The sequence below is a fragment of the Bos grunniens genome, chromosome 3, assembly GCF_055505025.1.
Source record: "Bos grunniens cultivar Pamir isolate PY7600 chromosome 3, Bosgru_T2T1.0, whole genome shotgun sequence".
In the NCBI taxonomy this organism is placed as follows: domain Eukaryota; kingdom Metazoa; phylum Chordata; class Mammalia; order Artiodactyla; family Bovidae; genus Bos; species Bos grunniens.
Window position 1 is genome coordinate 13,350,391 of NC_141167.1, and position 24,122 is coordinate 13,374,512.

General features: G+C 46.3%; 1 protein-coding gene across 6 annotated transcripts in view; it reads right to left on the reverse strand.

Moving 5' to 3' along the window:
• INPP5B (inositol polyphosphate-5-phosphatase B) overlaps window positions 1–24,122 on the reverse strand; it is a 54,766-nt gene that overhangs the window by 1,821 nt on the left and 28,823 nt on the right. For all 6 annotated transcript variants that reach the window (XM_086394242.1, XM_086394243.1, XM_086394244.1 and 3 more), the window contains 14 exons: window positions 20,650–20,817; window positions 19,413–19,514; window positions 17,839–17,953; window positions 17,104–17,220; window positions 16,272–16,459; window positions 14,522–14,633; window positions 12,000–12,109; window positions 10,967–11,102; window positions 9,177–9,287; window positions 7,820–7,982; window positions 5,364–5,599; window positions 2,819–2,932; window positions 1,201–1,285; window positions 420–547 (listed from right to left, as the gene is read on the reverse strand). In XM_086394242.1, the coding sequence (XP_086250368.1) occupies window positions 420–547; window positions 1,201–1,285; window positions 2,819–2,932; window positions 5,364–5,599; window positions 7,820–7,982; window positions 9,177–9,287; window positions 10,967–11,102; window positions 12,000–12,109; window positions 14,522–14,633; window positions 16,272–16,459; window positions 17,104–17,220; window positions 17,839–17,953; window positions 19,413–19,514; window positions 20,650–20,817 (1,885 nt within the window). The remainder of the gene's footprint in view (window positions 1–419; window positions 548–1,200; window positions 1,286–2,818; window positions 2,933–5,363; window positions 5,600–7,819; window positions 7,983–9,176; window positions 9,288–10,966; window positions 11,103–11,999; window positions 12,110–14,521; window positions 14,634–16,271; window positions 16,460–17,103; window positions 17,221–17,838; window positions 17,954–19,412; window positions 19,515–20,649; window positions 20,818–24,122) is intronic.

Sequence of the window (24,122 nt, forward strand, 5' to 3'; positions counted from 1 at the left end):
CAGTGGAGAGCCTTTCTGACTAATGGGGACCTGATGAGAACTTTTGAACCCCAGATCTAATGGCACTTCGCAAAACCAATTAGCAGAGGCAGAGCATGAATGCAGGGCCCTGAACCAAGGAAAGTGGGACTAGAATGGAAGAAAGAAGGAGAGTGGCAGAGTAAGGGGATAGCACATGTGGGAGGTGAGAAGAGGAGGAGGAAGGAATGACGCCGTTTTCTGGGCTGAGTCAGTGGAATCATGGTAATGCCATTAAGAGGAAAAGGGACATGAGAGGAAGAATGGGTTTGGGAAGGAAAGACTTGGAGTTGAGTTTCTAAGATATTGCATTTGGGGGATGGTAGCCACTTTTTTCCTGTAGGCCCCATGAGACTCAGGGTTACACCATGAACACGGCAATGCTCCACGCTCGCCCTCACCTGTTTACTTGCTGCGAGGTTGCCGGAACACTCCAAGCAGTTGCGGTAGGCGCTGTAACAGATGACAGGCTCTGGCAGGCTCTCCAAGAAGAGCAGCAGGGCTTCGGCCACAGAATGATTGCTAGCAGCTTTGGGCCCATCGTTAAGGAATAGATGACGCTGCTGCCATGGTCACTGTTAGGAAAAGGCCTGGGAGCCAGCACGTGCCAGAGTGCTGCGTGCCCAGTCAGGCTCTCTGCTCAGTGCTCAGATGCTGGACTGACATCGTGAAGGGGCCAAGCTGTTAGCTTAGCTGGGCTCTCCTAAATTCCTGATATATTGGTTGCTTAAGGTTGTAAATGGAGAAGGCAGTGGCGACCCACTCCAGTACTCTTGCCTGGAAAATCCCATGGATGGAGGAGCCTGGTAGGCTGTAGTCCATGGGGTCGCTAAGAGTCGGGCACGACTGAGCGGCTTCACGTTCATTTTTCACTTTCATGCACTGGAGAAGGAAATGGCAACCCACTCCAGTATTCTTGCCTAGAGAATCTCAGGGACAGAGGAGCCTAGTGGGCTGCCATCTATGGGGTCGCACAGAGTCGGACACGACTGAAGCGACTTAGCAGCAGCAGCAAGGTTGTAAAGTCTTCTCTATGCAAACTTTAAATAAGAAAAACATGACAGCTGAGTTCACAGTGTCTGATTTTGAGCCTTAAAATATCACCCTTTCCTTCTGCTCACTTCTCTTACTCATATGCACACACACATATACACACGGGCACACGAACATCTGAAAGGATACAGAGGTTATCAATCATCCCAGTATCTAAACAGTCCCTGATATGATCAAATTCCGACCTCAGGCCTGGCTGCTGAAACAGATCTTCCTGAAAAAAGGAAGAGAGTCACAAAATAATTCTATTCTCAGAAAGTCAGCAATGATTTCCTGACCTAGAAACATGATCACCAGCAGGGTACAGAAAGGGAGAGCATGTTGAGGCTTTTGAATCAACCCAGTAGACAATGTGATGTAGGCTGATGTGGCTAATTCATCTCTCAGGCCTTCCCAGTCATGCTCTCACAACAGGTCTTGAGCATAATAATGTTTCTATTATGAGAGAATTCTCTGGAGTGCAGTGATTAGGATGCTGTGATTCCATTGCAGGGGGTGCAAGTTTGATCCCTGGAGATCTGACCGAAGGGAAAACTATTATTTTTTTAATAAACATTTATTAAAATAGTCGTGTCCGACTCTTTGCGACCCTATGGACTGTAGCCTACCAGGCTTCTCAGTCCATGGGATTTTCCAGGCAAGCGTACTGGAGCTGAAGGGAAAACTTTAAAGTAGCTGTGGTTCCTGCAGTGTTAAGAGGGATTAACCAGAAAAAAAAAACAACAAAAAAAACAAAGAAGATATATCATTTATAAGATGGAGAAAGTTAAAAAGGTATCTCAGTGCTTTGAGAAAATGAGGTTATGGCAATAAAGGTATTTCCATGAATCCTAGGATCCCGTATATTCATTTGTTTTACAAAATGACTCAATGCCCAATAACTGAACAGTAACAATATTATATGTATTGCTCAAAAGTTACACCTGGAAGGAGCTCTGAAGAGAAGGTAGACTAGCACAGTCCTTAAGAAGGTGACATCTAGAGATTCCCTGGGTTTAAATCCTGATCCTGCCCATCTGTCAGCTCTGGGACCCTGGCCAAATTATTTCACCATTTCTGAGCATCTGTCTCCTCATTTGAGAACTACTATGAGAACTAAATCAGGTTGTGCTGCAAAACACTTAGAACAGAGTTTGGGACACTGTAATGCTCAATAAATCTGAGGGGAAAAGCAGAGAGACACTGTGCTAAGAATGTACACTGCTCTGAAGTGGCAGAGCTGCAGTAGATCAGAGTTTCTATGGGTCTCCCTGGGCCCCAGACAAACCAGTCAGTGAAACTGACCAATCTGATGGCAGGAAGCTTGCCCAACCCACTCTGGAAATCAGGCTTCCTGACTCACTGCCTGACGGCACGGGTACCCCTGCCTGTCTGGCTTGTCAACAAGTGAGCCCCTCCCATTCCTAGAAGCTGATGAGAGTTCCTGCAAAGGAAAGCAGGCTGACATTCTGAGAAGGTTTCAGATGCCTTTCTACTGGGGGACCCCAGAGGCCCAGGGAGGGAGTATGCTCTGCCCAGAAGGCCCTCCCAGGCTGCTTCCCCTAGGAAGAATCGGGTGCTATATGTCATAGCGGGGCCCCATGGGAGTGTGGCACGTGAACCTGTCAACCTCCCCTCCACGGTGGAAGAGCAGCGTTCCACAGGTTCTGCAGGGGAAAGGTGTTTTCTGCCCAAAGTTCTCAGGACTGATGCTCTTTCTCAAGGCAGCATGGCCTCTGTCAGGTGTGAATACCTCAGCACCACCTACCTGCTGGATGGCATTTCGGTACAGGTAATCAACCAATATCCAGAGCTCCTTGGGGATGTCCGTGGGTTTCTCCAATTGGCTCCCATTATCTTCAGTCTGGAGTTGCATCAGAGTCTGAAAAGAAATAAAAAGCATGATCAGAAGGCCCACCAATGGAGCTTTCACCAGGCTGGCTTCAGGAGAGCGCAGGGTATAGGGACGCAGACCCATGGAAGAAGGGAAGCGTTTTGATGTCCCTAAGCAAATGCTCATCAGGCAAAAATGAAATCAGGTGGCATGATCAAGGTATGAAAAGTGACTCCTGAGAATTGGGAGTGGCTTATGGCAAGTAGTTTCAATGAATCAGGTGAAATATGTAGCATCTTAGAAACAAACATCCTGCCTCTAGCACTTTCACCATCAGAACCAGAGAAATGGTGTGGTCTGGTGAAAAAAGAGCACAGACTTAGGAATCCCAAAACCCAAAAGCAAGGTTGAGGTCCAGGGTTAACTCACTACACAGATCCGTGACAAAAATCACTCCCCTTATTAGGCCTCTGTTTTCATCCATAAAATGGAGAGAAGAGAGTTCAGGAGTCCCTAAATTAAAAAATGAAATGGAGGAAAAAGAAAAGCATACCTATTGCCAAAAATCTGTTCCAAACTAGCTCCCCTGTATTAAAATTATCTCCATAGGAACTTTTTATTAATTTTATTGGACTATAGTTGATTAAGATGAGCACCAAAGAATGGATGCTTTTGAACTGTGATGTTGGAGAAGACTCTTAAGAGTCCCTTGGACTGCAAGGAGATCCAACCAGTCCATCCTAAAGGAAATCAACCCTGAATATTCACTGGAAGGACTGATGCTAAAGCTGAAGTTCCAATACTTTGGCCACCTGATGCAAAGAACTGATCCATTAGAAAAGACCCTGATGCTGGGAAAGATTGAAGGCAGGAGAAGGGTACGACAGAGGACAAGATGGTTGAATTGCATCACCAACTTGATGGGCATGAGTTTGAGCAAGCTCCGGGAGTTGGTGACGGACAGGGAAGCCTGGTGTGCTACAGTCCATGGGATTGCAAAGAGTCAGACACGACTGAGTGACTGAACTGAAATGATAGTTGATTTACAATTTTGTGTTTGTTTCAGGTATACAGTAAAATGATTCAGTTATACATATACATATATTTATTCTTTTTCAGGTTCTTTTCTCATACAGGTTATCACAGAATATTGAGCAGACTTCCCTGTGCTATATAGTAGGTCCTTGTTGGTTATCTATCTTATATATAGAAGTATGTATATGTTAATCCCAAGCTCTTGATTTCTCTGTCCCCACACTTCCCCTTTGGTAACCATAACTTTGTGTTCAATATCTGTAAGTCTGCATATGAATCTTTTTAGATCTCAGAAAATTATTTTAGGATAATACACCAAGTGATGATTAAAACAGGGAATTCCCTGGTGGTCCAGTGGCTGGGATTCCGAGCTCTCAATGTCGAGGGCCCAGGTTCAGTCCTTGGTTGGGGAACTAGGGTCCCACAGGCTACGCAGCGCAGCCAACAAAATAAACAAAACAAAACAAAAAAAAGTGATGACTAAAACCGGAAAAGAAATAACTATTGTGGGGCAGGGACATGCATTATCTTGGTATCTGTGGCTGAATTTCTTTAATAATATTATGAAGGATCAAAAAACACAGCAAAACATTTCACAGTTTTTCCATCAAGAGGTAGTCTTGCCCTGTCCCTAAAATCTGGACTGACCTCACAACTTGTTCTGATCAATAAAATGTGGCAGAAATGGTACCATTTGAGTTTAGAGGCTAGGCCACTAGGGGCCTTACAGTTTCTGTGTTCAAACTCTTGCCACTAATGAGGGAAGCTCAGACCAACCTACTGAATGACAAGAGCCCATAGTGAGGGAGAGGCCCAGTGAGCAGCCAACACCAAGAAAGTAAGGGAGGGGCTTCCCCGGTGGCTCAGTGGTAAATCCACCTGCTGATGCAGGAGACACAGCTTCCAGCCTTGGTCCATGAGGATCCCACATGCCATGGAGCAACGGAGGCCATGTGCCACAACCAATGAGCCTGCAAACGGCAATCACTGAGCCCACATGCTGCAGCTACTGAAGCCTGCACACCCTAGAGCCCAAGCACCGCAACTAGAGAGTAGGCCCCGCTCACGACTAGAGAGAAGCCCTTGCAGCAACCAAGACCCAGAACAGCCAAAAATAAACAAAGAAAAATTATTTTAGAAAGAGAGGAAGGCTTCCTTGAACCCTCTGGCCAGCACAGCTGCCATTGACAAAAATGAGCCTGGGCGAGACCAGCAAAAGAGCCACAATGGAAACTCACATGAGAAGCAATAACTTGCTGTTGTTTGAAAGCACAAAAAACTGTCAGGATGTCCGATACACAGCAGTACACATCTGACAGCATAGGCAAACACCATGGAGGCTAGAGAACCCTCAGGTCCCTGGGAAGGCAGGCATGAGAGCCTCTCACTTGACTGGCTTGGCTGCTACATCCTTCTAGATGTTTTCTTGTGGCAAGTAACTCACCAGCTCTCTAATGGTTTCTAGTGGCAAGTCCAAAATCGGCTCCTTCATGTAGCACAACGTGTGAATGGGCGATCCGAAGCAGCTTGGTATGTAGTTCCCAGACACAGATAAGAAGTAATCTTTTCCCCTTTCCAAGTGCAAAACCAGAATGTCCTCGATTTTGTCTTCACCCGAGTTGAGCTTTGTAGCTGTGGTCTTATTTACAAATAGCTCTAATTCAATCTCAATGGCAGAATCTAAAAAAAAAAAAAAAAAAAAGTAAAAAGAAATGCTGGTTGGCAGGAGGACAAGAGGAAAGGGGGCGAGAAGACAGGCTGGCAGAGGGTCGGGCATACAGAGTTAGGGGAAGGAAATAAGAGGTATCAGCCAACCAGCAAGAATCTACATGCTCAGCACTCAAGAGACTCCTCTGGAGGAGGGCTTGGCGACTCACTCCAGTATCTTGCCTGGAGAAACTCATGGACAGAAAAGCCTGGCGGGTGACAGTCCATAGCGTCACAAGAGTTGGACACGATTGGAGAGACTGAGCATGCACATACGCACACTCAAGAGACACGTGAACAAGGAGTTATGGTCCAAAGGGGAATTGAAAACAGTAAACAAAAACACGAATAGGTAATTGCTATTAAATTCACGTTCTAGGTAGCACTGCTCAAGCTAGGTTCTACTTCCCTGGTGGCTCAGACGATAAAGCGTCTGCCTACAATGTGAGACCGGGGTTTGATCCCTGGGTCGGGAGGATCCTCTGGAGAAGGAAATGGCAACCCACTCCAGTATTCTTGCCTGGAAAATCCCATGGACAGAGAAGCCTCGTAGGCTACACTCCATAGGGTCCCACAGAGTCGGACATGACTGAGTGATTTCACTTCACTTCACGCTCAAGCTGCTGCTGCTGCTGCTAAGTCGCTTCAGTCGTGTCCGACTCCGTGCGACCCCATAGACGGCAGCCCACTAAGCTCCTCCGTCCCTGGGATTCTCTAGGCAAGATTACTGGAATGGGTTGCCATTTCCTTCTCCAAAGCGTGAAAGTGAAGTCACTCAGTCGTGCCCGACTCTTAGCGACCCCATTGACTGCAGCCCACCAGGCTTTTCCGTCCATGGGATTTTCCAGGCAAGAGTACTGGAGTGGGGTGCCATTGCCTTCTCAGACGCTCAAGCTAGAAACAATAAGAAGGTGTGGATCCAGTAGAAAATATAACATGTTATTAGACTGTGAACTGTCCACTTGCTTTTGTTCACTCACTAAATTGTATCTGACTCTTGGCGACCCCGTGGACTGCAGCATGCCAGGCTCCTCTGTCCTCCACTATCTCCCAGAGTTTGCTCAAATTCATGTCCATTGAGTTGGTGATGCTATCTAACCATCTCATCCTCTGCCATCCCCTTCTTCTTTTGCTTTCAATCTTTCCCATCATCAGGGTCTTTTCCAAGGAATCAGCTCTTCACATCAGGTAGCCAAAGTACTGGAGCTTCAGCTTCAGCATCAGTCCTTCCAATGAATATTTAAGAGTTGCTTTCTTTTAGGATTGACTGTTTTGATCTCCTCATTGTACAAAGGACTCTCAAGAGTCTTCTCCAGCATCACAATTTGAAAGCATCAATTTTTCAGCGCTCAGCCTTCTTTACGGTCCAGCTCTCTCATCTGTATATGACATGTGAACTGACCACAAAACAAGCTAACCCCTTTGCTTCACAGCATAACACAGTGCCAAGGAGAAGCTGGGAGAGAGATACGGGTGGTCAGGCCGGACATAATTTCTGGATGACCACCCTATTATCTTCGCCACAAGAGCAGACAATTAGGAATTGACTATAGTGAGACAGAAAGTGAAAGGGTTCTTGTTACAGCCACACCTGCTTCACAGAACTGTGTTTTCTGTGTGAAATTATAGAGCATCCACATGACTGAGAATACTTTTGACAGTGAACTCAGGCCCTTTACTATTTTACATCTTATCTATGGATGGATCTCCATCTGGAGAGTCCCTTGGACTGCAAGGAGATCCAACCAGTCCATCCTAAAGGAAATCAGTCCTGAATATTCATTGGAAAGACTGATGCTGAAGCTGGAACTCCAATACTCTGGCCACCTGATGTGAAGAACTGACTCACTGGAAAAGACCCTGATGCTGGGAAAGATTGAAGGCAGGAGGAGAAGGGGACAACAGAGGATGAGATGGTTAGATGGCATCACGGACTCAATGGACATGAGTTTGAATAAACTCCAGGAGTTGGTGATGGACAGGTAGGCCTGGCATGCTGCAGTCCATGGGGTCACAAACAGTCAGACACAACTGAGCAACTGAACTGAACTGAACATCCACAGGGCTTTGAAAAAGCTTCAAGCAAACAACAAAACATTCAGAAACAAAAAGTTTATTCTAGGAGAATGGGCAAAAGACAGGGTAGGGTGTTCCCCAAACCAGCCACCAGGAAGCCAGGGACAGAGGCCTTACCTGGCAGGAGGAACCCTCGGCTGGGGCTGGCTCGAAGCCACTGCTTACAGTAGAACTCTTCGTTAGGCTTGCTGATGAACTCAAACTGACATGGCACCTGTCCATTCCGAATGGTGAAGGACTCTACCTGCAGGTGCATGTACTTCACGTTCTGGAAGCAGAACTGGGGACAAGCCCGGGACCAGTCAGACCAGGGCCCTCTCCTCGGCAACCTGCCCAACCACCCCAACTGGGTGATCCTTGCCCTTCCTGGGAAGAAAACGAAGGACCATCTCTTTCAAATCATACTTTTAAGTATTTACCTGGGAGACCACAGCTGCTCCTACTAAAGACCAGTTGTTAGTGTTTAACTCAGAAATCCTAAACTCAAAAAAAAAAACAAAAAATTCCCTAACAGAATCCAAGTTTAAATCTCCTATACCCAAAGACCATACCCAAAATATCCTTCACACATTCCACTCCCAAATGTGAAACTGAAGCTCCTCCTTCCCTGCAGCTGGACATCTAGGACATTAAAAATACCCTCACCATAAATCCTCATTTAATTGACTTTTTACTGTCAATTCTGAATGATCTATACTGTGGCACTTCTCTGAAAAATCTTTAGCCCTAAATTGACTTCTCCCAATGCCTGTTACTTTTCCATACTGCCTTCCCTCTCATCAACTCATAGGTACCCCACATTTTGGACTCAATCTCAAAGCAAAGCATCAGTAGGAAGACAAACCCAGGGCAAGAATGCACACAGCTATACTAAGATCAAGTGAAACATATTTTGGATCCTCTGTGACTTATTTAACTCATGGAGGGCCCATGCTGCTGCTGCTGCTAAGTCGCTTCAGTCGTGTCCAACTCTGTGCAACCCCATAGACGGCAGCCCTCAGGCTCCCCTGTCCCTGGGATTCTCCAGGCAAGGACACTGGAGTGGGTTGCCATTTCCTCCTCCAATGCGTGAAAGTGAAAAGTGAAAGTGAAGTCACTCAGTCGTATCCGACTCTAGCGACCCCATGGACTGCAGCCTACCAGGCTCCTCCATCCATGGGATTTTCTAGGCAAAAGTACTGGAGTGGGGTGCCATTGCCTTCTCCGATGGAGGGCCCATGGATGGGTAAAATACAGGAGTCACAAAAGGTTGCAGGCTTTTGGTTTAAAAGATCAAGAGGTGAACCAAATCTAAACCAACACCCCCTCTCCTGTCAGCTGGCATCATCAGCCTCAGTTTGTCTAGAAGCAGCCGATCAAGGAAGACTATAGAGTCCAGGAGTCTGACAGGTGCCCCTTTGAGTTCTGAGACCTAGCAGATGAGATTTATGTTCTACAAAGAGAAGAGCCAGATGCGTTATCACATCCTTTCTACCTCTCGCTTGGAGAGGGACACGGAAGGGATATTGGCATTTTCCATCTTATCCAGGGAGCGAACAATCTCCTCCAGAGTTTTCCGATACAGCTCTTCATTGATGACCCTCACCTGGAAGGGAAACAACAGAGACTTAGTGCCTTGGCTTCACCCACTTTCTCTTTTTCAGGGTCCCCAGTCTCCAGGATCTAATGCCTAATAGTCTGAGGTGGAGCTGATGTAGTAATAACAGAATAAAGTACACAGTAAATGTAACGTGTGTGAATCATCCCCAAACCACCCCCAACTCTTCCCTATGCATGGAAAAATTGTCTTCCATGAAACCGGTCCCTGGTGCCAAAAAGGCTGGAGACGGCTGCTTTTAGAGGACATTCACAGCCTTGGGAAATAGCAGTTGATCACAACGCAGAAAGTGAATACTAAACAGATTTAATTAATGAACAAAGAAGCCAATTAACAGTAGACGTAGAAGGGTCCCCCAGAGGCAAAGCCTCTCATAAAATCAACTGCTTCCCGATTAGCAGAAAAAAAAGATACGGGGGTGAAAGCTGGGTGAGTGGTTCTGCAGGGTCTGAGGCCAGGGCAGAGAGACGCCCCTGCCTGTCTCTGCTATGCTTGCTGCTGCTGACAGGCCGGCAGGCGGGAGCTTCTCTAGGGCTCTGAGTCAAAGCAGCATTTCACAGGCTTTTTAAACCTGTGCTCCATCAGCCAAGAAGCTTTTGTCAGGGTTTCCCTTCTATATTTTGAATTACAATTCTTGTCATCTTCCAATAATAAAACCTTAGTTATAACACTCATTAGGCTTTTTTCAAGCCACCCACACCCTTGTGGATTCTGAGGCACCTCTGCCTGCACCCTTGAGAACTGATAATATACAAGGAAACACAGAAGTCACTGAAGAGGAGATGCAAGTGGAGAATACATAAATAAAAAGATTAAAAAAAAATATTTATTATAAGTCAACGATACTTCGACAAAAAAAAAAAAGATGTTCAGTTTCACTAGTAATCAAGGAAGTATAATCTAAAAGAATGAAGTATCTTTCTCATTTGGCTCACTGGATTGGTAGAAATTTAAAAGATTGCTAAAACCCCGTATTAGCCAGACTGTGGGAAAAGAAGCTCATCCATGGTTGGCAGAAGAGTAAAATGGTAAGGATGCTGGGAGGATAATTTTGTAGGTTCAAATAAAAATAGAATACATTTTTCTCTGAACCACTCATTTCACCTCCAGGAATTTCATTCTACAGAAATGTTCATATTGACACACAAAGATATATGTGAAGGCTGGTCACTATAGCAATGTATATCATAGCACCATTTTGGAAACAACTTAAATTATCAATACAAACATGGTTCATCCATACTATGAAACATGTTACAGCCCTTAAAAATAATGAGGAGGGAGCTCTACCCTTACCGACATGAAAAGATCTCCTAAAAAATAGCCAGTGAGGGAAAAAGATGTTCTCAGAACCATGGGTGTGATAGATTTCTTTTACAAAAAGGGAGAAACTTCCTCTATGTTATATATAGAATACTGACACACTGCATAGAAAAAGGTCTGGAAAGAAACAGTCCAAAGAGTAAAGGGGAACTTCCATGTACGCAGAGACATAAAGTATAAGCCTATAAAACATTTATGAATTAAATTTAAATTAAAACCATTTTTAAAAGGAGCCTCCTCTCACTCAAGCTGGGAGGAGGAGACCAGAAAGACAAAAGTGGTCTCAGCTGTGGGGACCAATTCCCTAGAGGATGATGGCAGCTTGGTCCCAGCTGCCCACCTACCCCGATGTCAAACACTGAGCTGACGGGCTTGTGGTCACTGGTCTTCAGGGCCATGTGGCTCTGGTAGCTCAGCTGAGTGATGTTCTTCCCTTTCCAGAGGACCCGGTCACACCAGGCGGGAGCACGACACTTCTCGCTGAAACGCAAAGCCCACACTGAAAGCCCTCTGAGGCACAGCGGCGCCTGACGCCTGGGGTAGCGTGTATCCTGCGGGTGTCACCCCCAAACAGCTGTGAGCACTCAGAGCGAAAACGCTGTTCAGGATGATTTCTGCTCTCCACCTTCCTATGGGGATCAGGCCATCTGAGGGTAAGCACTCTGTGGGCCTCAAAAGATGCTGGTTAAAACAGGTCGTGAATTCCTACAGCTTGGCTTCAAATCCTGCTTCAACGCTTGCCTGCTTGGGAGGATCTTAAATTTGGGGGTGGGGGGCTTTTGTTCCCCAGTCTATAAAATGAAGATAATAAATCATACCTACTTCAATGGGTTGTTAAGAAGGTTACATGAGATAATACAAGTACTGAACAGCATCCCATAGGCTCTCATAAAAATATGAACTACCATTAATGACCAAGTACAAGCTCAGTCTATTGGAATCATCACCCTAAGCATAGCTGGAAGGGAAATGCGTCTTAAGAATTATTGTGGGGACTTTCCTGGGTGGGGTCCAGGCGTTAGGACTCCATGCTGTCCATGCAGGGTGCCCAGGTTCGCTCCCTGGTCAGGGAACCAGATCACACATGCCTCGCAGGGCAACTAAGCCATGAGCCACAGCTAGAGAGTTCGTCTGTCACAACGAAGATCTTGCGTGCTGCAACTAAGACCCAGACCAGGCAAAGAAATAAGTTTTTTTTTTTTTTTTTAAAAAGTGTAGGAAAGCAGTCTGCTTAATGAACAGATATTGAGAGAAAATGTTTGACCTGAGGAAGAAGTGACAGGAAACCTATCTTCCTCTGTAGGTCCCCGAGGGAAAGTACTTCCAAAACTTTCTGAGTTTCTATTTGCTCAGCCTCCGAAGCAACCTCTGACCTACCTGGTATCCCAGTCATCGGAGCCAGTATCATACTTATAGGTAGGCTGGAACGTGAGCTCACCCTCGCTGAAGCCCTCGAAGACAGCCTTAGCAGCCACCTGAGCTCTCAGCTACACAAAGGATGGAATTAAAAAAAAAAAAAAAAATCTCAGCATAAAAAGGTCAAACCTTGAATTAGCAGAAGAAAGGAAACCAATCTGGAATCTAAACCCTAACCCCAAAGGAAAAGCCCATGAGAAAACTATTCTGTGGGAATTCTCTGGTGGTTAGGACTCCATGCTTCCACTGCAAGGGATATGGGTTTGATACCTGGTTGGGGAACTCAGACCCCACATACTGCAGTGTCAAAAAAAAAAGAACAGAAAGAAAATTACTCTGTAAGACCTTGAGTTAATTAACTCCCAGGAAGAGGAGCATGCTGGCTATTCTGCCTGCTGTACAATTTTTAATGCTCTTTTATAAAACCATATCCACGTCTGAGGGGCCTGAGCTCCATCGCACTGAGATGCCCCTAGGAGGATTAGTTTATGGATATAGTTTCTCTTCCAGGTATCAAACACATCATCTGTGTAGCACAGGTGTTCCAATATACAGAGGGATAAAACTGCATTAAAAAATGTCTGTAAAGATACAATCCAAAAAGTAAAAGGGAACCTCCAAGTATGTATAAATATATAGTACAGGTATAACCAAACCATTATGAATTAAGTTTAAACTAAAACAATTCTTTAAAGAGGTTTGTCAAATCAGTTATATGAACTGGGGGGAGCTCTATGCTTTGGTTTCCCCATCTGTAAATTCTGGATTTATAATAGAATCTGCCTCACAGGATTGTTGCAAAGATAAGCTGTCAACTTAAAACAGTGCCTGACACATTACGATAGTAACTGGCCTCCTTGCCACTGCACTGGTTCTAAGAGCTCCTTCTCAGCAAAAGAGAAAAACCACGGGTGTTCCTGCCCCCTCCCTGGAGCACCAAGCTTGGTGCTGTGTGGCCTGGTGACGAACTGTAAGCTCTAACTTTGGTGAAAGGGTCAGCTATCCAGGGGACAACAGTTGACAAACCCCCAAATAGGAATTCCTTAAAAATAAAATACTATTAAGGAAAAAGCAACAGGAAATTAAAATAGTGTAAGATGATTCTTTCCTTTTCGCTTTTTTCTGGATGCACTGCATGGCATACGGAACTTCCCAGACCAGGGATTGAACCCACGCCCCTACAACAGAAGCACAGTCTTAACTCCTGGACCACCAGGGAAGTCCAAGATGACTCTTAAATGGGTAAATATGAGGACTTTCTTGATGGTCTGGTGGCTGAGAATCTACCTTCCAATACCGGGGACTTGGCTTTGACCCCTGGTTGGGGGAACTAAGATCCTGCATACCTCAGAGCAACTAAGCCCTCATGTGGCAACTGCTGAGCCTGCGTGCCCTGGAGCCCACAAACCACAGCAAAGACTGAGCATGGCCAGAATAAGAAGAGTAAAAAATAAATTAAAAACAAGAAACAGGTAAATATAAATCTTGAAACCATTTGGAAAGCAAGGCAACACACAAACTGGTTACTATTACTTAAGGAGAGACAAGAAAAGAAGGGAAGAAGAGATGGTATTGAACTCCCAGGGAAATAAGAAGGCTGCAGTCTAGAAAAAAGACAGATAAGGGATAATGCTGAAAAGGGGAATAAAGAGACTAATTTACCAAGGAAAAGAATGGGAGACAAAAATGGGTCACTAAAGAGATTATTCTATAAAGAAAGACATAACAGACTTGGGATTTTTTTCCCCTTAATTGATCCCACTGGGAGAAAAATAAAGCTAACAGAAAGATTTAGACTAACGACAATACAAAGATGATTAAAAGGGAGATACAGGGTAGAAAGAAAAAGGACCGTGACATCCCGAACAACTCTGACTGCTTGAACAGTTTCAGAATCTCTTGAGAGGAGTACCCTGAAGGTCAGAGAGAAACAGGTTTCTCTCGTCCTGGGAAACAGCTAATGCTCTGAGAAAGGAATGATAACCCAAACAACAGTAGAGGCTAGCAGGAGACGGAATGGATTCTTTATGGAAGTGAACACAGCCCTTTAGAAAAAGAGTGGTCCCGCACACGGCACAGGTCTGCTGAGGGGCAGGGGGCGCAGGGGGCCCACTCGAAACATCAGTAAATCATCTGAAATATACAAAGGACTAATATCGTCTTGATGAGAAGCTTGGCTCCCTTTTGGCCCCAACTTGAATGACTGAATGAATGGGCACACACGAGACAGAGGGAAAGAGAACAGCTCTTGCCTCCAGGGGAGACAAACCTCAAGGGCAGGACCAGTGGGGCAGACAGCTATAGGAGAGGGAGCACAGATGGAGGGAAGGAAGGGATGGCGGGCGCCAGCTCCTCAGGGAACCCTCCCAAGATGAGGAAGAAGAGGCGGAGCTGGAGCTGGGCAGCCAGGCTTTCTGTGCCCCCTGGGGGGTGGGGCAGGGCAACGACAGCTGCCTGAAGAGTGCCTGGGTGGCCGCTGGTACCTGGTCATACGCATACAGCGTTTGAAAGGCCTTCTCTTCGATGAGTTTTTTCACTTTTTCCACATCCGGATCTTCTATCCTGTAGTTGAGGTCCCCCAGCCACAAGATCACACTGCGGGGACAGAGCACAAAGGGCACAGGGATTAGGAGGGGCTTCGCCCACCCTATCCGGTGTGCTTCTGACAGAAGGCCCGGAGGCTCAGTCTCTTGGGAGCTGCGTGGGGAAGGAACTTGACTGCTCAGGGTCTCTTTTCCTCTTGCCATCCCATTTAACATCATCTCTAGCATGCCTCTTACTCAGTTATCTTGGTCCAAGTTCACTGGCAACAGCCTTGTGTTCTCCTTGACTCTTTTATTCCCATACAGCTGGAAAGGGGGGAGGGCATGGTAACCCACTCCAGTATTCTTGCCTGGAGAATCCCATGGACAGAGGAGCCTGGCGGGCTACAGTCCATAGGGTCACAAAGAGTCAGACACGACTGAAGCGACCGAGCACAGCTGGAAAGATAGTCTAATAAGATCTAAAAGCAAGACAATAATTTACCTCTCCTGGGAAGATGGGGAAAGATCAAGTATTGGGAGTCCTGTCAATCACTCAGGGACCCCAAGCCAGATGATGCCACAATGCTGCCTCTGCCTCCATGCACACTCCAGCCCCCAAAGCATGCTCTTAGCCTTTGTTTCTGGAGCAGAGTTCCTCTAAAACAAAGCCTGACCTGCCCAGTGGTGTCTCGGTTTAACCACCACTGCGTTACTGGCCGGCTCTTTCTGCAGAATTCGACAGGTGTTTTCTTGCACCTGCTGCTTTGGGAACACGATGACTGGATGCTCCCAGGTGACACTGCACATTCTGGGGAGACCAGTACTGCTCTACGTGAAGCCAAGAGCTGGGTTATGAGAGAAGCCGCATGGCAGCATACACACTCCAAAATGAATGCGCCCACGAGCTAAATGCAGACAAGCTGACATGCAGCCTCACACACTGGGATGCTGCCGGGTCAGCAGAATGGAAGACCCAGTCCCTGCTAGGTCCCCTGGAGACGGAAAGCCATTCTGGCAGCTTCCAGCACACCAATCAAGATGGTCCTACGGACGCAGCAGGTGGATGAGAGGTTGGGCTCTGTGTACTCCTTGGCAGACACCACAGCCCCAGTGGCTTCTTCCTTGTTATAAGAAGAAGGGGCGTAAGTTTCAAGTGTTACTGTAAAGCCTGAAATTCCAATATGCCTTGAGTTTAGACAGAGAGCAAGTACTGGAGATAAATGAAATAAAGAGAACAAACATTAGCACAAGACATCCCAAGCAGCTGCAACCATGGCTCCAAAATGTTGAATCAAGAGGTGAAAAAGACGTGAAGACTGGGAAATGCAGCCCCATCCTCGACCGCACATGCTTCTGCAGACAACAGGCAGCAGAACCCTGAACCACACTTCTAAAACCTGCGCTCGAGACGCCTGCTCTGGCGTGGCTTTTCTCATGACGCTGCATCAAGGCGGACTGTGTTAAAAAAACATCTTACACATTTTCCAGGAACAAATGGTGTCTGAGAAAATTCGAGAGGTTGGCCAGATGGTAAGTTGGGAAACTAAAAATTTCCAAGAGGTGTAATCCCTGTATAACCGAGAGTTGGCTGAGAGTTCCCGCTCAGGTGGTGGGAAGCCTCCCCCGGTCCCCTACCTAATGAAACAGAGAGCCCTGGGCTTGGACCGCGCAGCCCGGCACACTGCCTGGGGTGGAAGGCCAGACTCACTCGTGCTTGCTGATGGTGAGAGGGGGCAGGCTTGGGTCGACCTGACAGAACTGCATTCGAGAACAAATGTCTTTGTAGTCCTGGTTCCTCCTCTCGTACTCCTCCGTGTGGGCTGCCAGGTGGGAATTGACCACGCAGATGCTGGTGTTGTGAAACTGGAACCGGATGGCCACGCCCCCTTTGTTACCCTGTGAAAGGGAGCCCGGAAAAGGCACAGTTCCCAACTTCACTGTGATAGTCATTCAAACCCATGGGCTTTCAAAATGTTCTCTTTTAGTCAGTCTGTGTCACAATCCTGGGAGATGAGTAAAGCAGGGTTACATATTTATAGGTGGGAAAACAAATGCAAGAAGACAGAAGGACCAGGCGGCCAGCGGCGAAGGCGAGTCCACTCTGCAATAGATTGCAGGCAAGCCACACACTCTCCCTTCCCCCTGGGAAGCTAAGCTCTTACAGTAGAACCTAAAAGGAGGACTTTAACAGCTTCAAGAAGAAAAACGGCAAACCTATTATTAGCATTCTTTCTTTCTTTTCCTTGGTGATCCAGTACAGCTTCTGCGACATGGGTCATGCATTAAATGGAAGGACCCACTTGGGGGCTTCAGAGCGGAGCGGCCGTGAGGATGCGGGCTAACTGGGCAAGTCAGCCAGGAAGTCACTAAAATACAATTTCGGAATGGCCTCCTCCATCAATTCCTGCTACAGCATGAGGGGACAGTTCATCTCGTGCTGCCAGTACCCTCAAGCTGGGACACAGGTAGTTGTGGTATCATGAGAAGCAGGCTCAAGACCTTAGGGACCAAGGCCCTCCCTGTACCAACCAGGAACTCACCATTCTCCCCATGATTCCTGTCCCCACTGTCTCAGCTTCCACTTCTGAGATGTATGCGGCATGCTCCTGTTTGACATATAGCAGCAGCATAATCCCAACCAGTCGGATGAGCTTCACCTGGAAGAGAGGCATGCGTTCAAGTCACGGCATTAATGGGGAGGTGAAAGGATAAGTGGACGGGAAGCTGGCTGTGAGGACTCCTATATCTCCTGCTCCACACCAGGAAACAGGGTAATTACCCGAGCAACTCACTGACCACACCCTGTGATAACCTCAGCAGCCTACAGGTGCCGAGACCTGAGAAACCTCTCCTAGAACTGAACATCACAGCATCAACAGGACTTCCTTCCTCCCTTCCTTTCTAGCTGGCTGTGTCATCACTGCTGTGAAGGGGCCTTCTCTAGTTGCTGCGAGGTGGGGGCTACTCGTTGTTGTGATGTGCGGGCTTCTCACTGCAGTGGTTCTATGGAGCACAGGCTCGAGAAATGCAGGCTTCCGTAGTTGTAGTGTGGCTCGTGGGCTTACTTGCCCCGAGGCACGTGGGATCTTCCCGGACCAGGGATTGAACCTGTGTCCTCTGCATTGGCAGGCAGAGTCTCAAGCTCTGGACCACCAGGGAAGGGACCACCACCCATTAGGGCTGGCTTTTGATGAAAGTCGCAGAAGTGAAAAGTTGTCTTAGCATTTCCCTGCATGGCAACACAAAAGTCAGAAGGTCCCGGACTCCTCTCATACCTTTGCATATTTGGCATCTGGATGAAGAGCCTCTGATACAGCTTTAAACCACTCTTCCTCCTTTGGGGTATCGTGGAAGAAAAAGGCTTCCTTACTCAGATCAAGCTCCTGGAACCTATCAGGAAAAGCAACCAGTCAGGGAGTAGAGAAGGGTAACGTGCGAGATGGCACATTCTCAGATTGGTGAAGCTGTGTAAGGCCTACCTTTCTAGCTAAACTGCAGGACCCTCAAAGAGGAAGAAAACAAACACTCAGAGACAAAGGACTAAAGGCCCAGGAACTCACCAGGTACTTTCTCAAGCAGTGGCCCTTTTCGTCTTCATAATGAGCCTGAAGTACCTGGAAGAGTCTCCAGTCTTTACATCCGAGATCACTAGCTCACCTAAGCACCAGGCGGCAAATAGACTGAAACCTGCTGCTGCTGCTAAGTCGCTTCAGTGGTGTCTGACTCTATGCGACCCCATAGACAGCAGCCCACCAGGCTCCCCCGTCCCTGGGATTCTCCAGGCAAGAACACTGGAGTGGGTCGCCATTGCCTTCTCCAATGCATGAAAGTGAAAAGTGAAAGTGAAGTTGCTCAGTCGTGTCTGACTCTTAGCGACCCCATGGACTGCAGCCTACCAGGCTCCTTCGTCCATGGGATTTTCCAGGCAAGAGTACTGGAGTGGGGTGCCATTGCCTTCTCCAAGATTGAAACCTAGCTCTCTATAAATTCCAAATTCTAGTCCCTTTACATGTTACCACCCAGGCGTCTTTGCTTCTCCCTCCCCAACAACATTTGGTACAGTGGTAAGAAGACAGTAGGTGTGGGGAAAAAAAAAAAAGACTGATGAATGGGGCCCTCCCTTTTAAAATATTTAATTATTTGGCTTGCCAGGTCTTAGTTGGGCTTCCCTTGTGGCTCAGCTGGTAAAGAATCCGCCTGGGAGACTTGGGTTGATCCCTGGGTTGGGAAGATCCCCTGCAGAAGGGAAAGACTGCCCACTCCAGTATTCTGGCTGGAGAATTCCAAGGACTGTAGAGTCCATGGGGTCACAAAGAGCTGGACACGACTGGTGACTTTCACTTTCACTTTCAGGTCTTAGTTGTGGCCCGAAGGATCTTCAAGGTGGCCTGCAGGATCCAGTCCTCTGTCCAGGGATTGAACCTAGGCCCCCTGCATCGGGAGCACAGGGTCTTAGCCACTGGACCACCAAGGAAGTCCTTGGATGGGGCCTTTTTTTTTTTCCTTTTAACCTTCTTTCCCTCACAAAAGATATTTTTGCTTTGTAACCAACAAAGCATTGAATGTCTAAGTAATAAAATTCAGTTCAAGGTGCATGCTTTTAACACAGGGTTGCACTCAAAATTAACTATTAGCATTCCAGTGCCAAGCACATCACTTTAATAGTGCCAGAAATCTGTTTACTATGAGGAAGCACATAGAACAGAGGAGCAGCTGTTATTGAGCATATGCTCGTTTTTCGATCCCTTCACCTGCTGCGAAGTCTCAGTTACAGATTCATGCCCCCATCCCTTCAACCACAGCTACACATTCTGGAAAATGCAGAGACAACGAGAAGAGAAGCACTCACCCCACACAGTACACATCTGGGGCCTGGGTATCGTGGCTGAGCCAGGGCCGGAGGCACTCCTTGGGGGACTGTCCGTTCACATTGTACGTTCCTACAAAAAATCTGTTGCCAAAGACAATCAACTGGTCACTTGGGAGGACTATGGACATGACAGGGAGAGCACTGGATGCTGATTCTGGCAGGTTTCAGCCTCTCTGGGCTGGAATTTGAAGACTTAAGAAATGTCACAGCTGTCCTAGACAAGTGACTGTGGCACCAAGGGGTGACCTGCAGTCTGCCATGACATTTGTTGCTTTTGTGATAACTTCAGACAGTAGAGACCCACTTTGAACATTTCTACTTAGCTTTAATAGCAATTAGAGAGCCACAATCCACAAAATGACTATGTACTGTGCGTGCTACTGAAATGAAAAGAGAAGTATCCCGGCAACTACTTTTGGAAAGAAAGCAATACCAGTGTTCAGATAATTCACTGGGGTTTTTTCTGTTGTTCGATTTTTTTTTAAATTTTTTGGAGACTTTTTATTTTGTATTGGGGTATAGCTGATTAACAATGCTGTGATAGTTTCAGGTAAGCAGCAAGGGAACTCAGTCACACATATGCATACATCCATTCTCCCCCAACTCCCCTCCCATCCCGGCTGCCACATAACATGGAGCAGAGTTCCATGTGCCATACAGCAGGTCCTTGTGGGTTATCTGTTTTAAGTATAATAGTGTGTACATGTCCATCCCAAACTCCCTAAAACAACTCGTATCTTGATCTCTAGAAGCAACATGACTTTGTCTTATAGTCCCAGTGCAGTGATTTAAAAAGACCTGGCAAACCTGCACCCTTTATTCATGGAACTTTCAGTCATTTTGTCTAAAAAGATCACCAGTCACTAACTTCATGTGATTAATTTAAATTCAAACAACTTTCTTCAAAGGCCCCAAATGACCAAGAGATACATAGAGGCATAACCAAAAATCAAGATCTCTCTCCTCCTTCCACACAGGGCTATCTTCAAATATCTCTGCAACTGTTTGCTGCAAGTTGTGTCATTCCCACCACACCACACCTCCCACGATGCCTGGCCCGAAAAGGCACAGAATAAATGCCTGCCAAGGAAGAGTGAAAGGAATCACTCATTCAGAAAATGATGGGAGTGACTCTGTAGGGTACAGAGGAAGCTTCTGTTTCAGAGAGCTGAGCGATCACTTTGCTGTGGAAACAGTCTAAGATCCAGTGAGCTACCTGAAGTTCTGGATGTAGGTATAATCCTCTTCTTTCTGTATTAGATGTGATTTCACAATTGTATCTCGCAGTCCAAACTTCTGCATGGATAAAATGTGAGCCTTGTCTGATACCGTGATAGTGGAGGAGCGAACCATGTTGGTTATTTCAGATTTGGACTTGTTCTGTCTAGAAAAACAAACAAAACAAAAGTTTTTATAGAAAGTGTTTATCAGGGCTTCCCTGGTGGCTCAGTGGCAAAGAATCTGTCTGCCAATGCACGAGACCCCGATTTGATCCCCGATCCGGGAAGATCCTACATGCTGTGGAGCAACTAAGCCCATGTGCCTAAAAAAAACGGGGATTAAAAAAAAAAGAGAGAGAGAAAAAGTTTTTATCATATTTTTTTTGGCCACATCACACGACATGCAGGATCTTACTTCCCTGACCAGGGAATCGAACCCAAGCCCCCTGCAGTGAAGATGCAGAGTATTAACCACTGGACCACCAGGGAAGCCCCTTATATGCTGTTGATTATATACATTGGTCCAGAAATATTAACTTTATAGAATCTCAGACCAGAAGGAAACCTGGAAGATAATCTAATCTAACTCTTCATTTTTCAAATGAGAAAAATGAGACCCAGCACCGTGAATGACTCATGAGGCTGGACAGTGGCAGACTGTGCATTAGAACTCAGTTTACACAGCGCTCTTTCTGGACTCTGGGTCTCACGTAACAAGACTCTACAACTGTCTAGATCTTTTGACTCAATAATTCTACTGGGTCTCTACTCCACAGGAATAATCTGTAATAAAAGAGAAAAGCAGTAAAAATTTATATTTTATTATTATTTGTGTAGTTTTCATAGCCATACTAAAAATTATTCAAATGCCAACATTTAAGGTTAAAGAAAAATAAATATAAAGTTAAGGGAAATTTAACATATTTATATAAAAGAATCCTAATGCTCAAAAACCTTTTGTTGAAATTACTTAACGAACTAAGATATATAAAACACTTGAGACAATTTCTGACACTGAATAAATGCCATTTAAGTGCTTGATGGTCATGTATTAATACATACTAATACTGCTACTGCTAAGTCGCTTCAGTCGTGTCCGACTCTGTGCGACCCCATAGACGGCAGCCCACCAGGCTCCCCGGTCCCTGGGATTCTCCAGGCAAGAACACCAGAGTGGGTTGCCATTTCCTTCTCCAGTGCATGAAACTGAAAAGTGAAAGTGAAGTTGCTCAGTCGTGTCTGACTCTTAGCGACCCCATGGACTGCAGCCTACCAGGCTCCTCCATCCATGGGATTTTCCAGGCAAAAGTACTGGAGTGGGGTGCCATTGCCTTCTCCCACATACTAATAAAGGCTATGTAAAAATGCATCTATATGTATCAGGAAGACTCAAAAGTGAGTTGAGAATGATAGGTTTCAGTCAGTTCAGTTCAGTCGCTCAGTCATGTCAGACTCTTTGCGACCCCATGAATCACAGCACGCCAGGCCCCCCTGTCCATCACCAACTCCCGGAGTTCACTCAAACTCATGTCCATCGAGTTGGTGATGCCATCCAGCCATCTCATCCTCTGTCGTCCCCTTCTCGTCCTTTCCCCAATCCCTCCCAGCATCAGAGTCTTTTCCAATGAGTCAACTCTTCGCATGAGGTGGCCACAGTACTGGAGTTTCAGCTTTAGCATCATTCCTTCCAAAGAAATCCCAGGGCTGATCTCCTTCAGAATGGACTGGTTGGATCTCCTTGCAGTCCAAGGGACTCTCAAGAGTCTTCTCCAACACCACAGTTCAAAAGCATCAATTCTTCGGCGCTCAGCTTTCTTCACAGTCCAACTCTCACATCCATACATGACCACTGGAAAAACCATAGCCTTGACTAGATGGACCTTTGTTGGCAAAGTAATGTCTCTGCTTTTCAATATGCTATCTAGGTTGGTCATAACTTTCCTTCTAAGGAGTAAGCGTCTTTTAATTTCATGGCTGCAATCACCATCTGCAGTGATTTTGGAGCCCCAAAAAATAAAGTCTGACACTGTTTCCACTGTTTCCCCATCTATTTCCCATGAAGTGATGGGACCAGATGCCATGATCTTCGTTTTCTGAATGTTGAGCTTTAAGCCAACTCTTTCACTCTCCTCATTCACTTTTATCAAGAGGCTTTTTAGTTCCTCTTCACTTTCTGCCATAAGGGTGGTGTCATCTGCATAGCTGAGGTTATTGATATTTCTCCTGGCAATCCTGATTCCAGCTTGTGCTTCTTCCAGCCCAGCGTTTCTCATGATGTACTCTGCTGCTGCTGCTGCTAAGTCACTTCAGTCGTGTCCGACTCTGTGCGACCCCATAGACGGCAGCCCACCAGGCTCCCCCATCCCTGGGGTTCTCCAGGCAAGAACACTGGAGTGGGTTGCCATTTCCTTCTCCAATGCATGAAAGTGAAAAGTGAAAGTGAAGTCGCTCAGTCGTGTCCGACTCTTAACGACCCCATGGACTGCCGCCTACCAGGCTCCTCCGTCCATGGGATTTTCCAGGCAAGAGTACTGGAGTCCGGTGCCATTGCCTTCTCCAATGTACTCTGCATAGAAGTTAAATAAGCAGGGTGACAGTATACAGCCTTGACGTACTCCTTTTCCTATTTGGAACCAGTCTGTAGTTCCATGTCCAGTTCTAACTGTTGCTTCCTGACCTGCATACATATTTCTCAAGAGACAGGTCAGGTGGTCTGGTATTCCCATCTCTTTCAGAATTTTCCCACAGTTTATTGTGATCCACACAGTCAAAGGCTTTGGCATAGTCAATAAAGCAGAAATAGATGTTTTTCTGGAATTCTCTTGCTTTTTCCATGATCCAGCGGATATTGGCAATTTGATCTCTGGTTCCTCTGCCTTTTCTAAAACCAGCTTGAACATCTGGAAGTTCGTGGTTCATGTATTGCTGAAGCCTGGCTTGGAGAATTTTAAGCATTACTTTACTAGCATGTGAGATGAGTGCAATTGTGCAGTAGTTTGAGCATTATTTGGCATTGCTTTTCTTTGGGATTGGAATGAAAACTGACCTTTTCCAGTCCTGTGGCCACTGCTGAGTTTTCCAAATTTGCTGGCATATTGAGTGCAGCACTTTCACAGCATCATCTTTCAGGATTTGAAATAGCTCAACTGGAATTCCATCACCTCCACTAGCTTTGTTCGTAGTGATGCTTTCTAAGGCCCACTTGACTTCACGTTCCAGGATGTCTGGCTCTAGGTGAGTGATCACGCAGGGATCGTTCATTGCTATTTAGGTGCATAATTTAAGTGAAAGTGTTAGTAGCTAAGCTGTGTCCGACTCCTTGTGACCCCATGCACTGTAGTGCACCAGGTTCCTCTGTCCATGGGCTTCTCCAGGCAAGAGTACTGGAGTGGGTTGCCATTCCTTTCTCCAGAGGATCTTCCCAACCCAGGGATGGAAGCCAGGTCTCCTGCATTGCAGGCAGATTCTT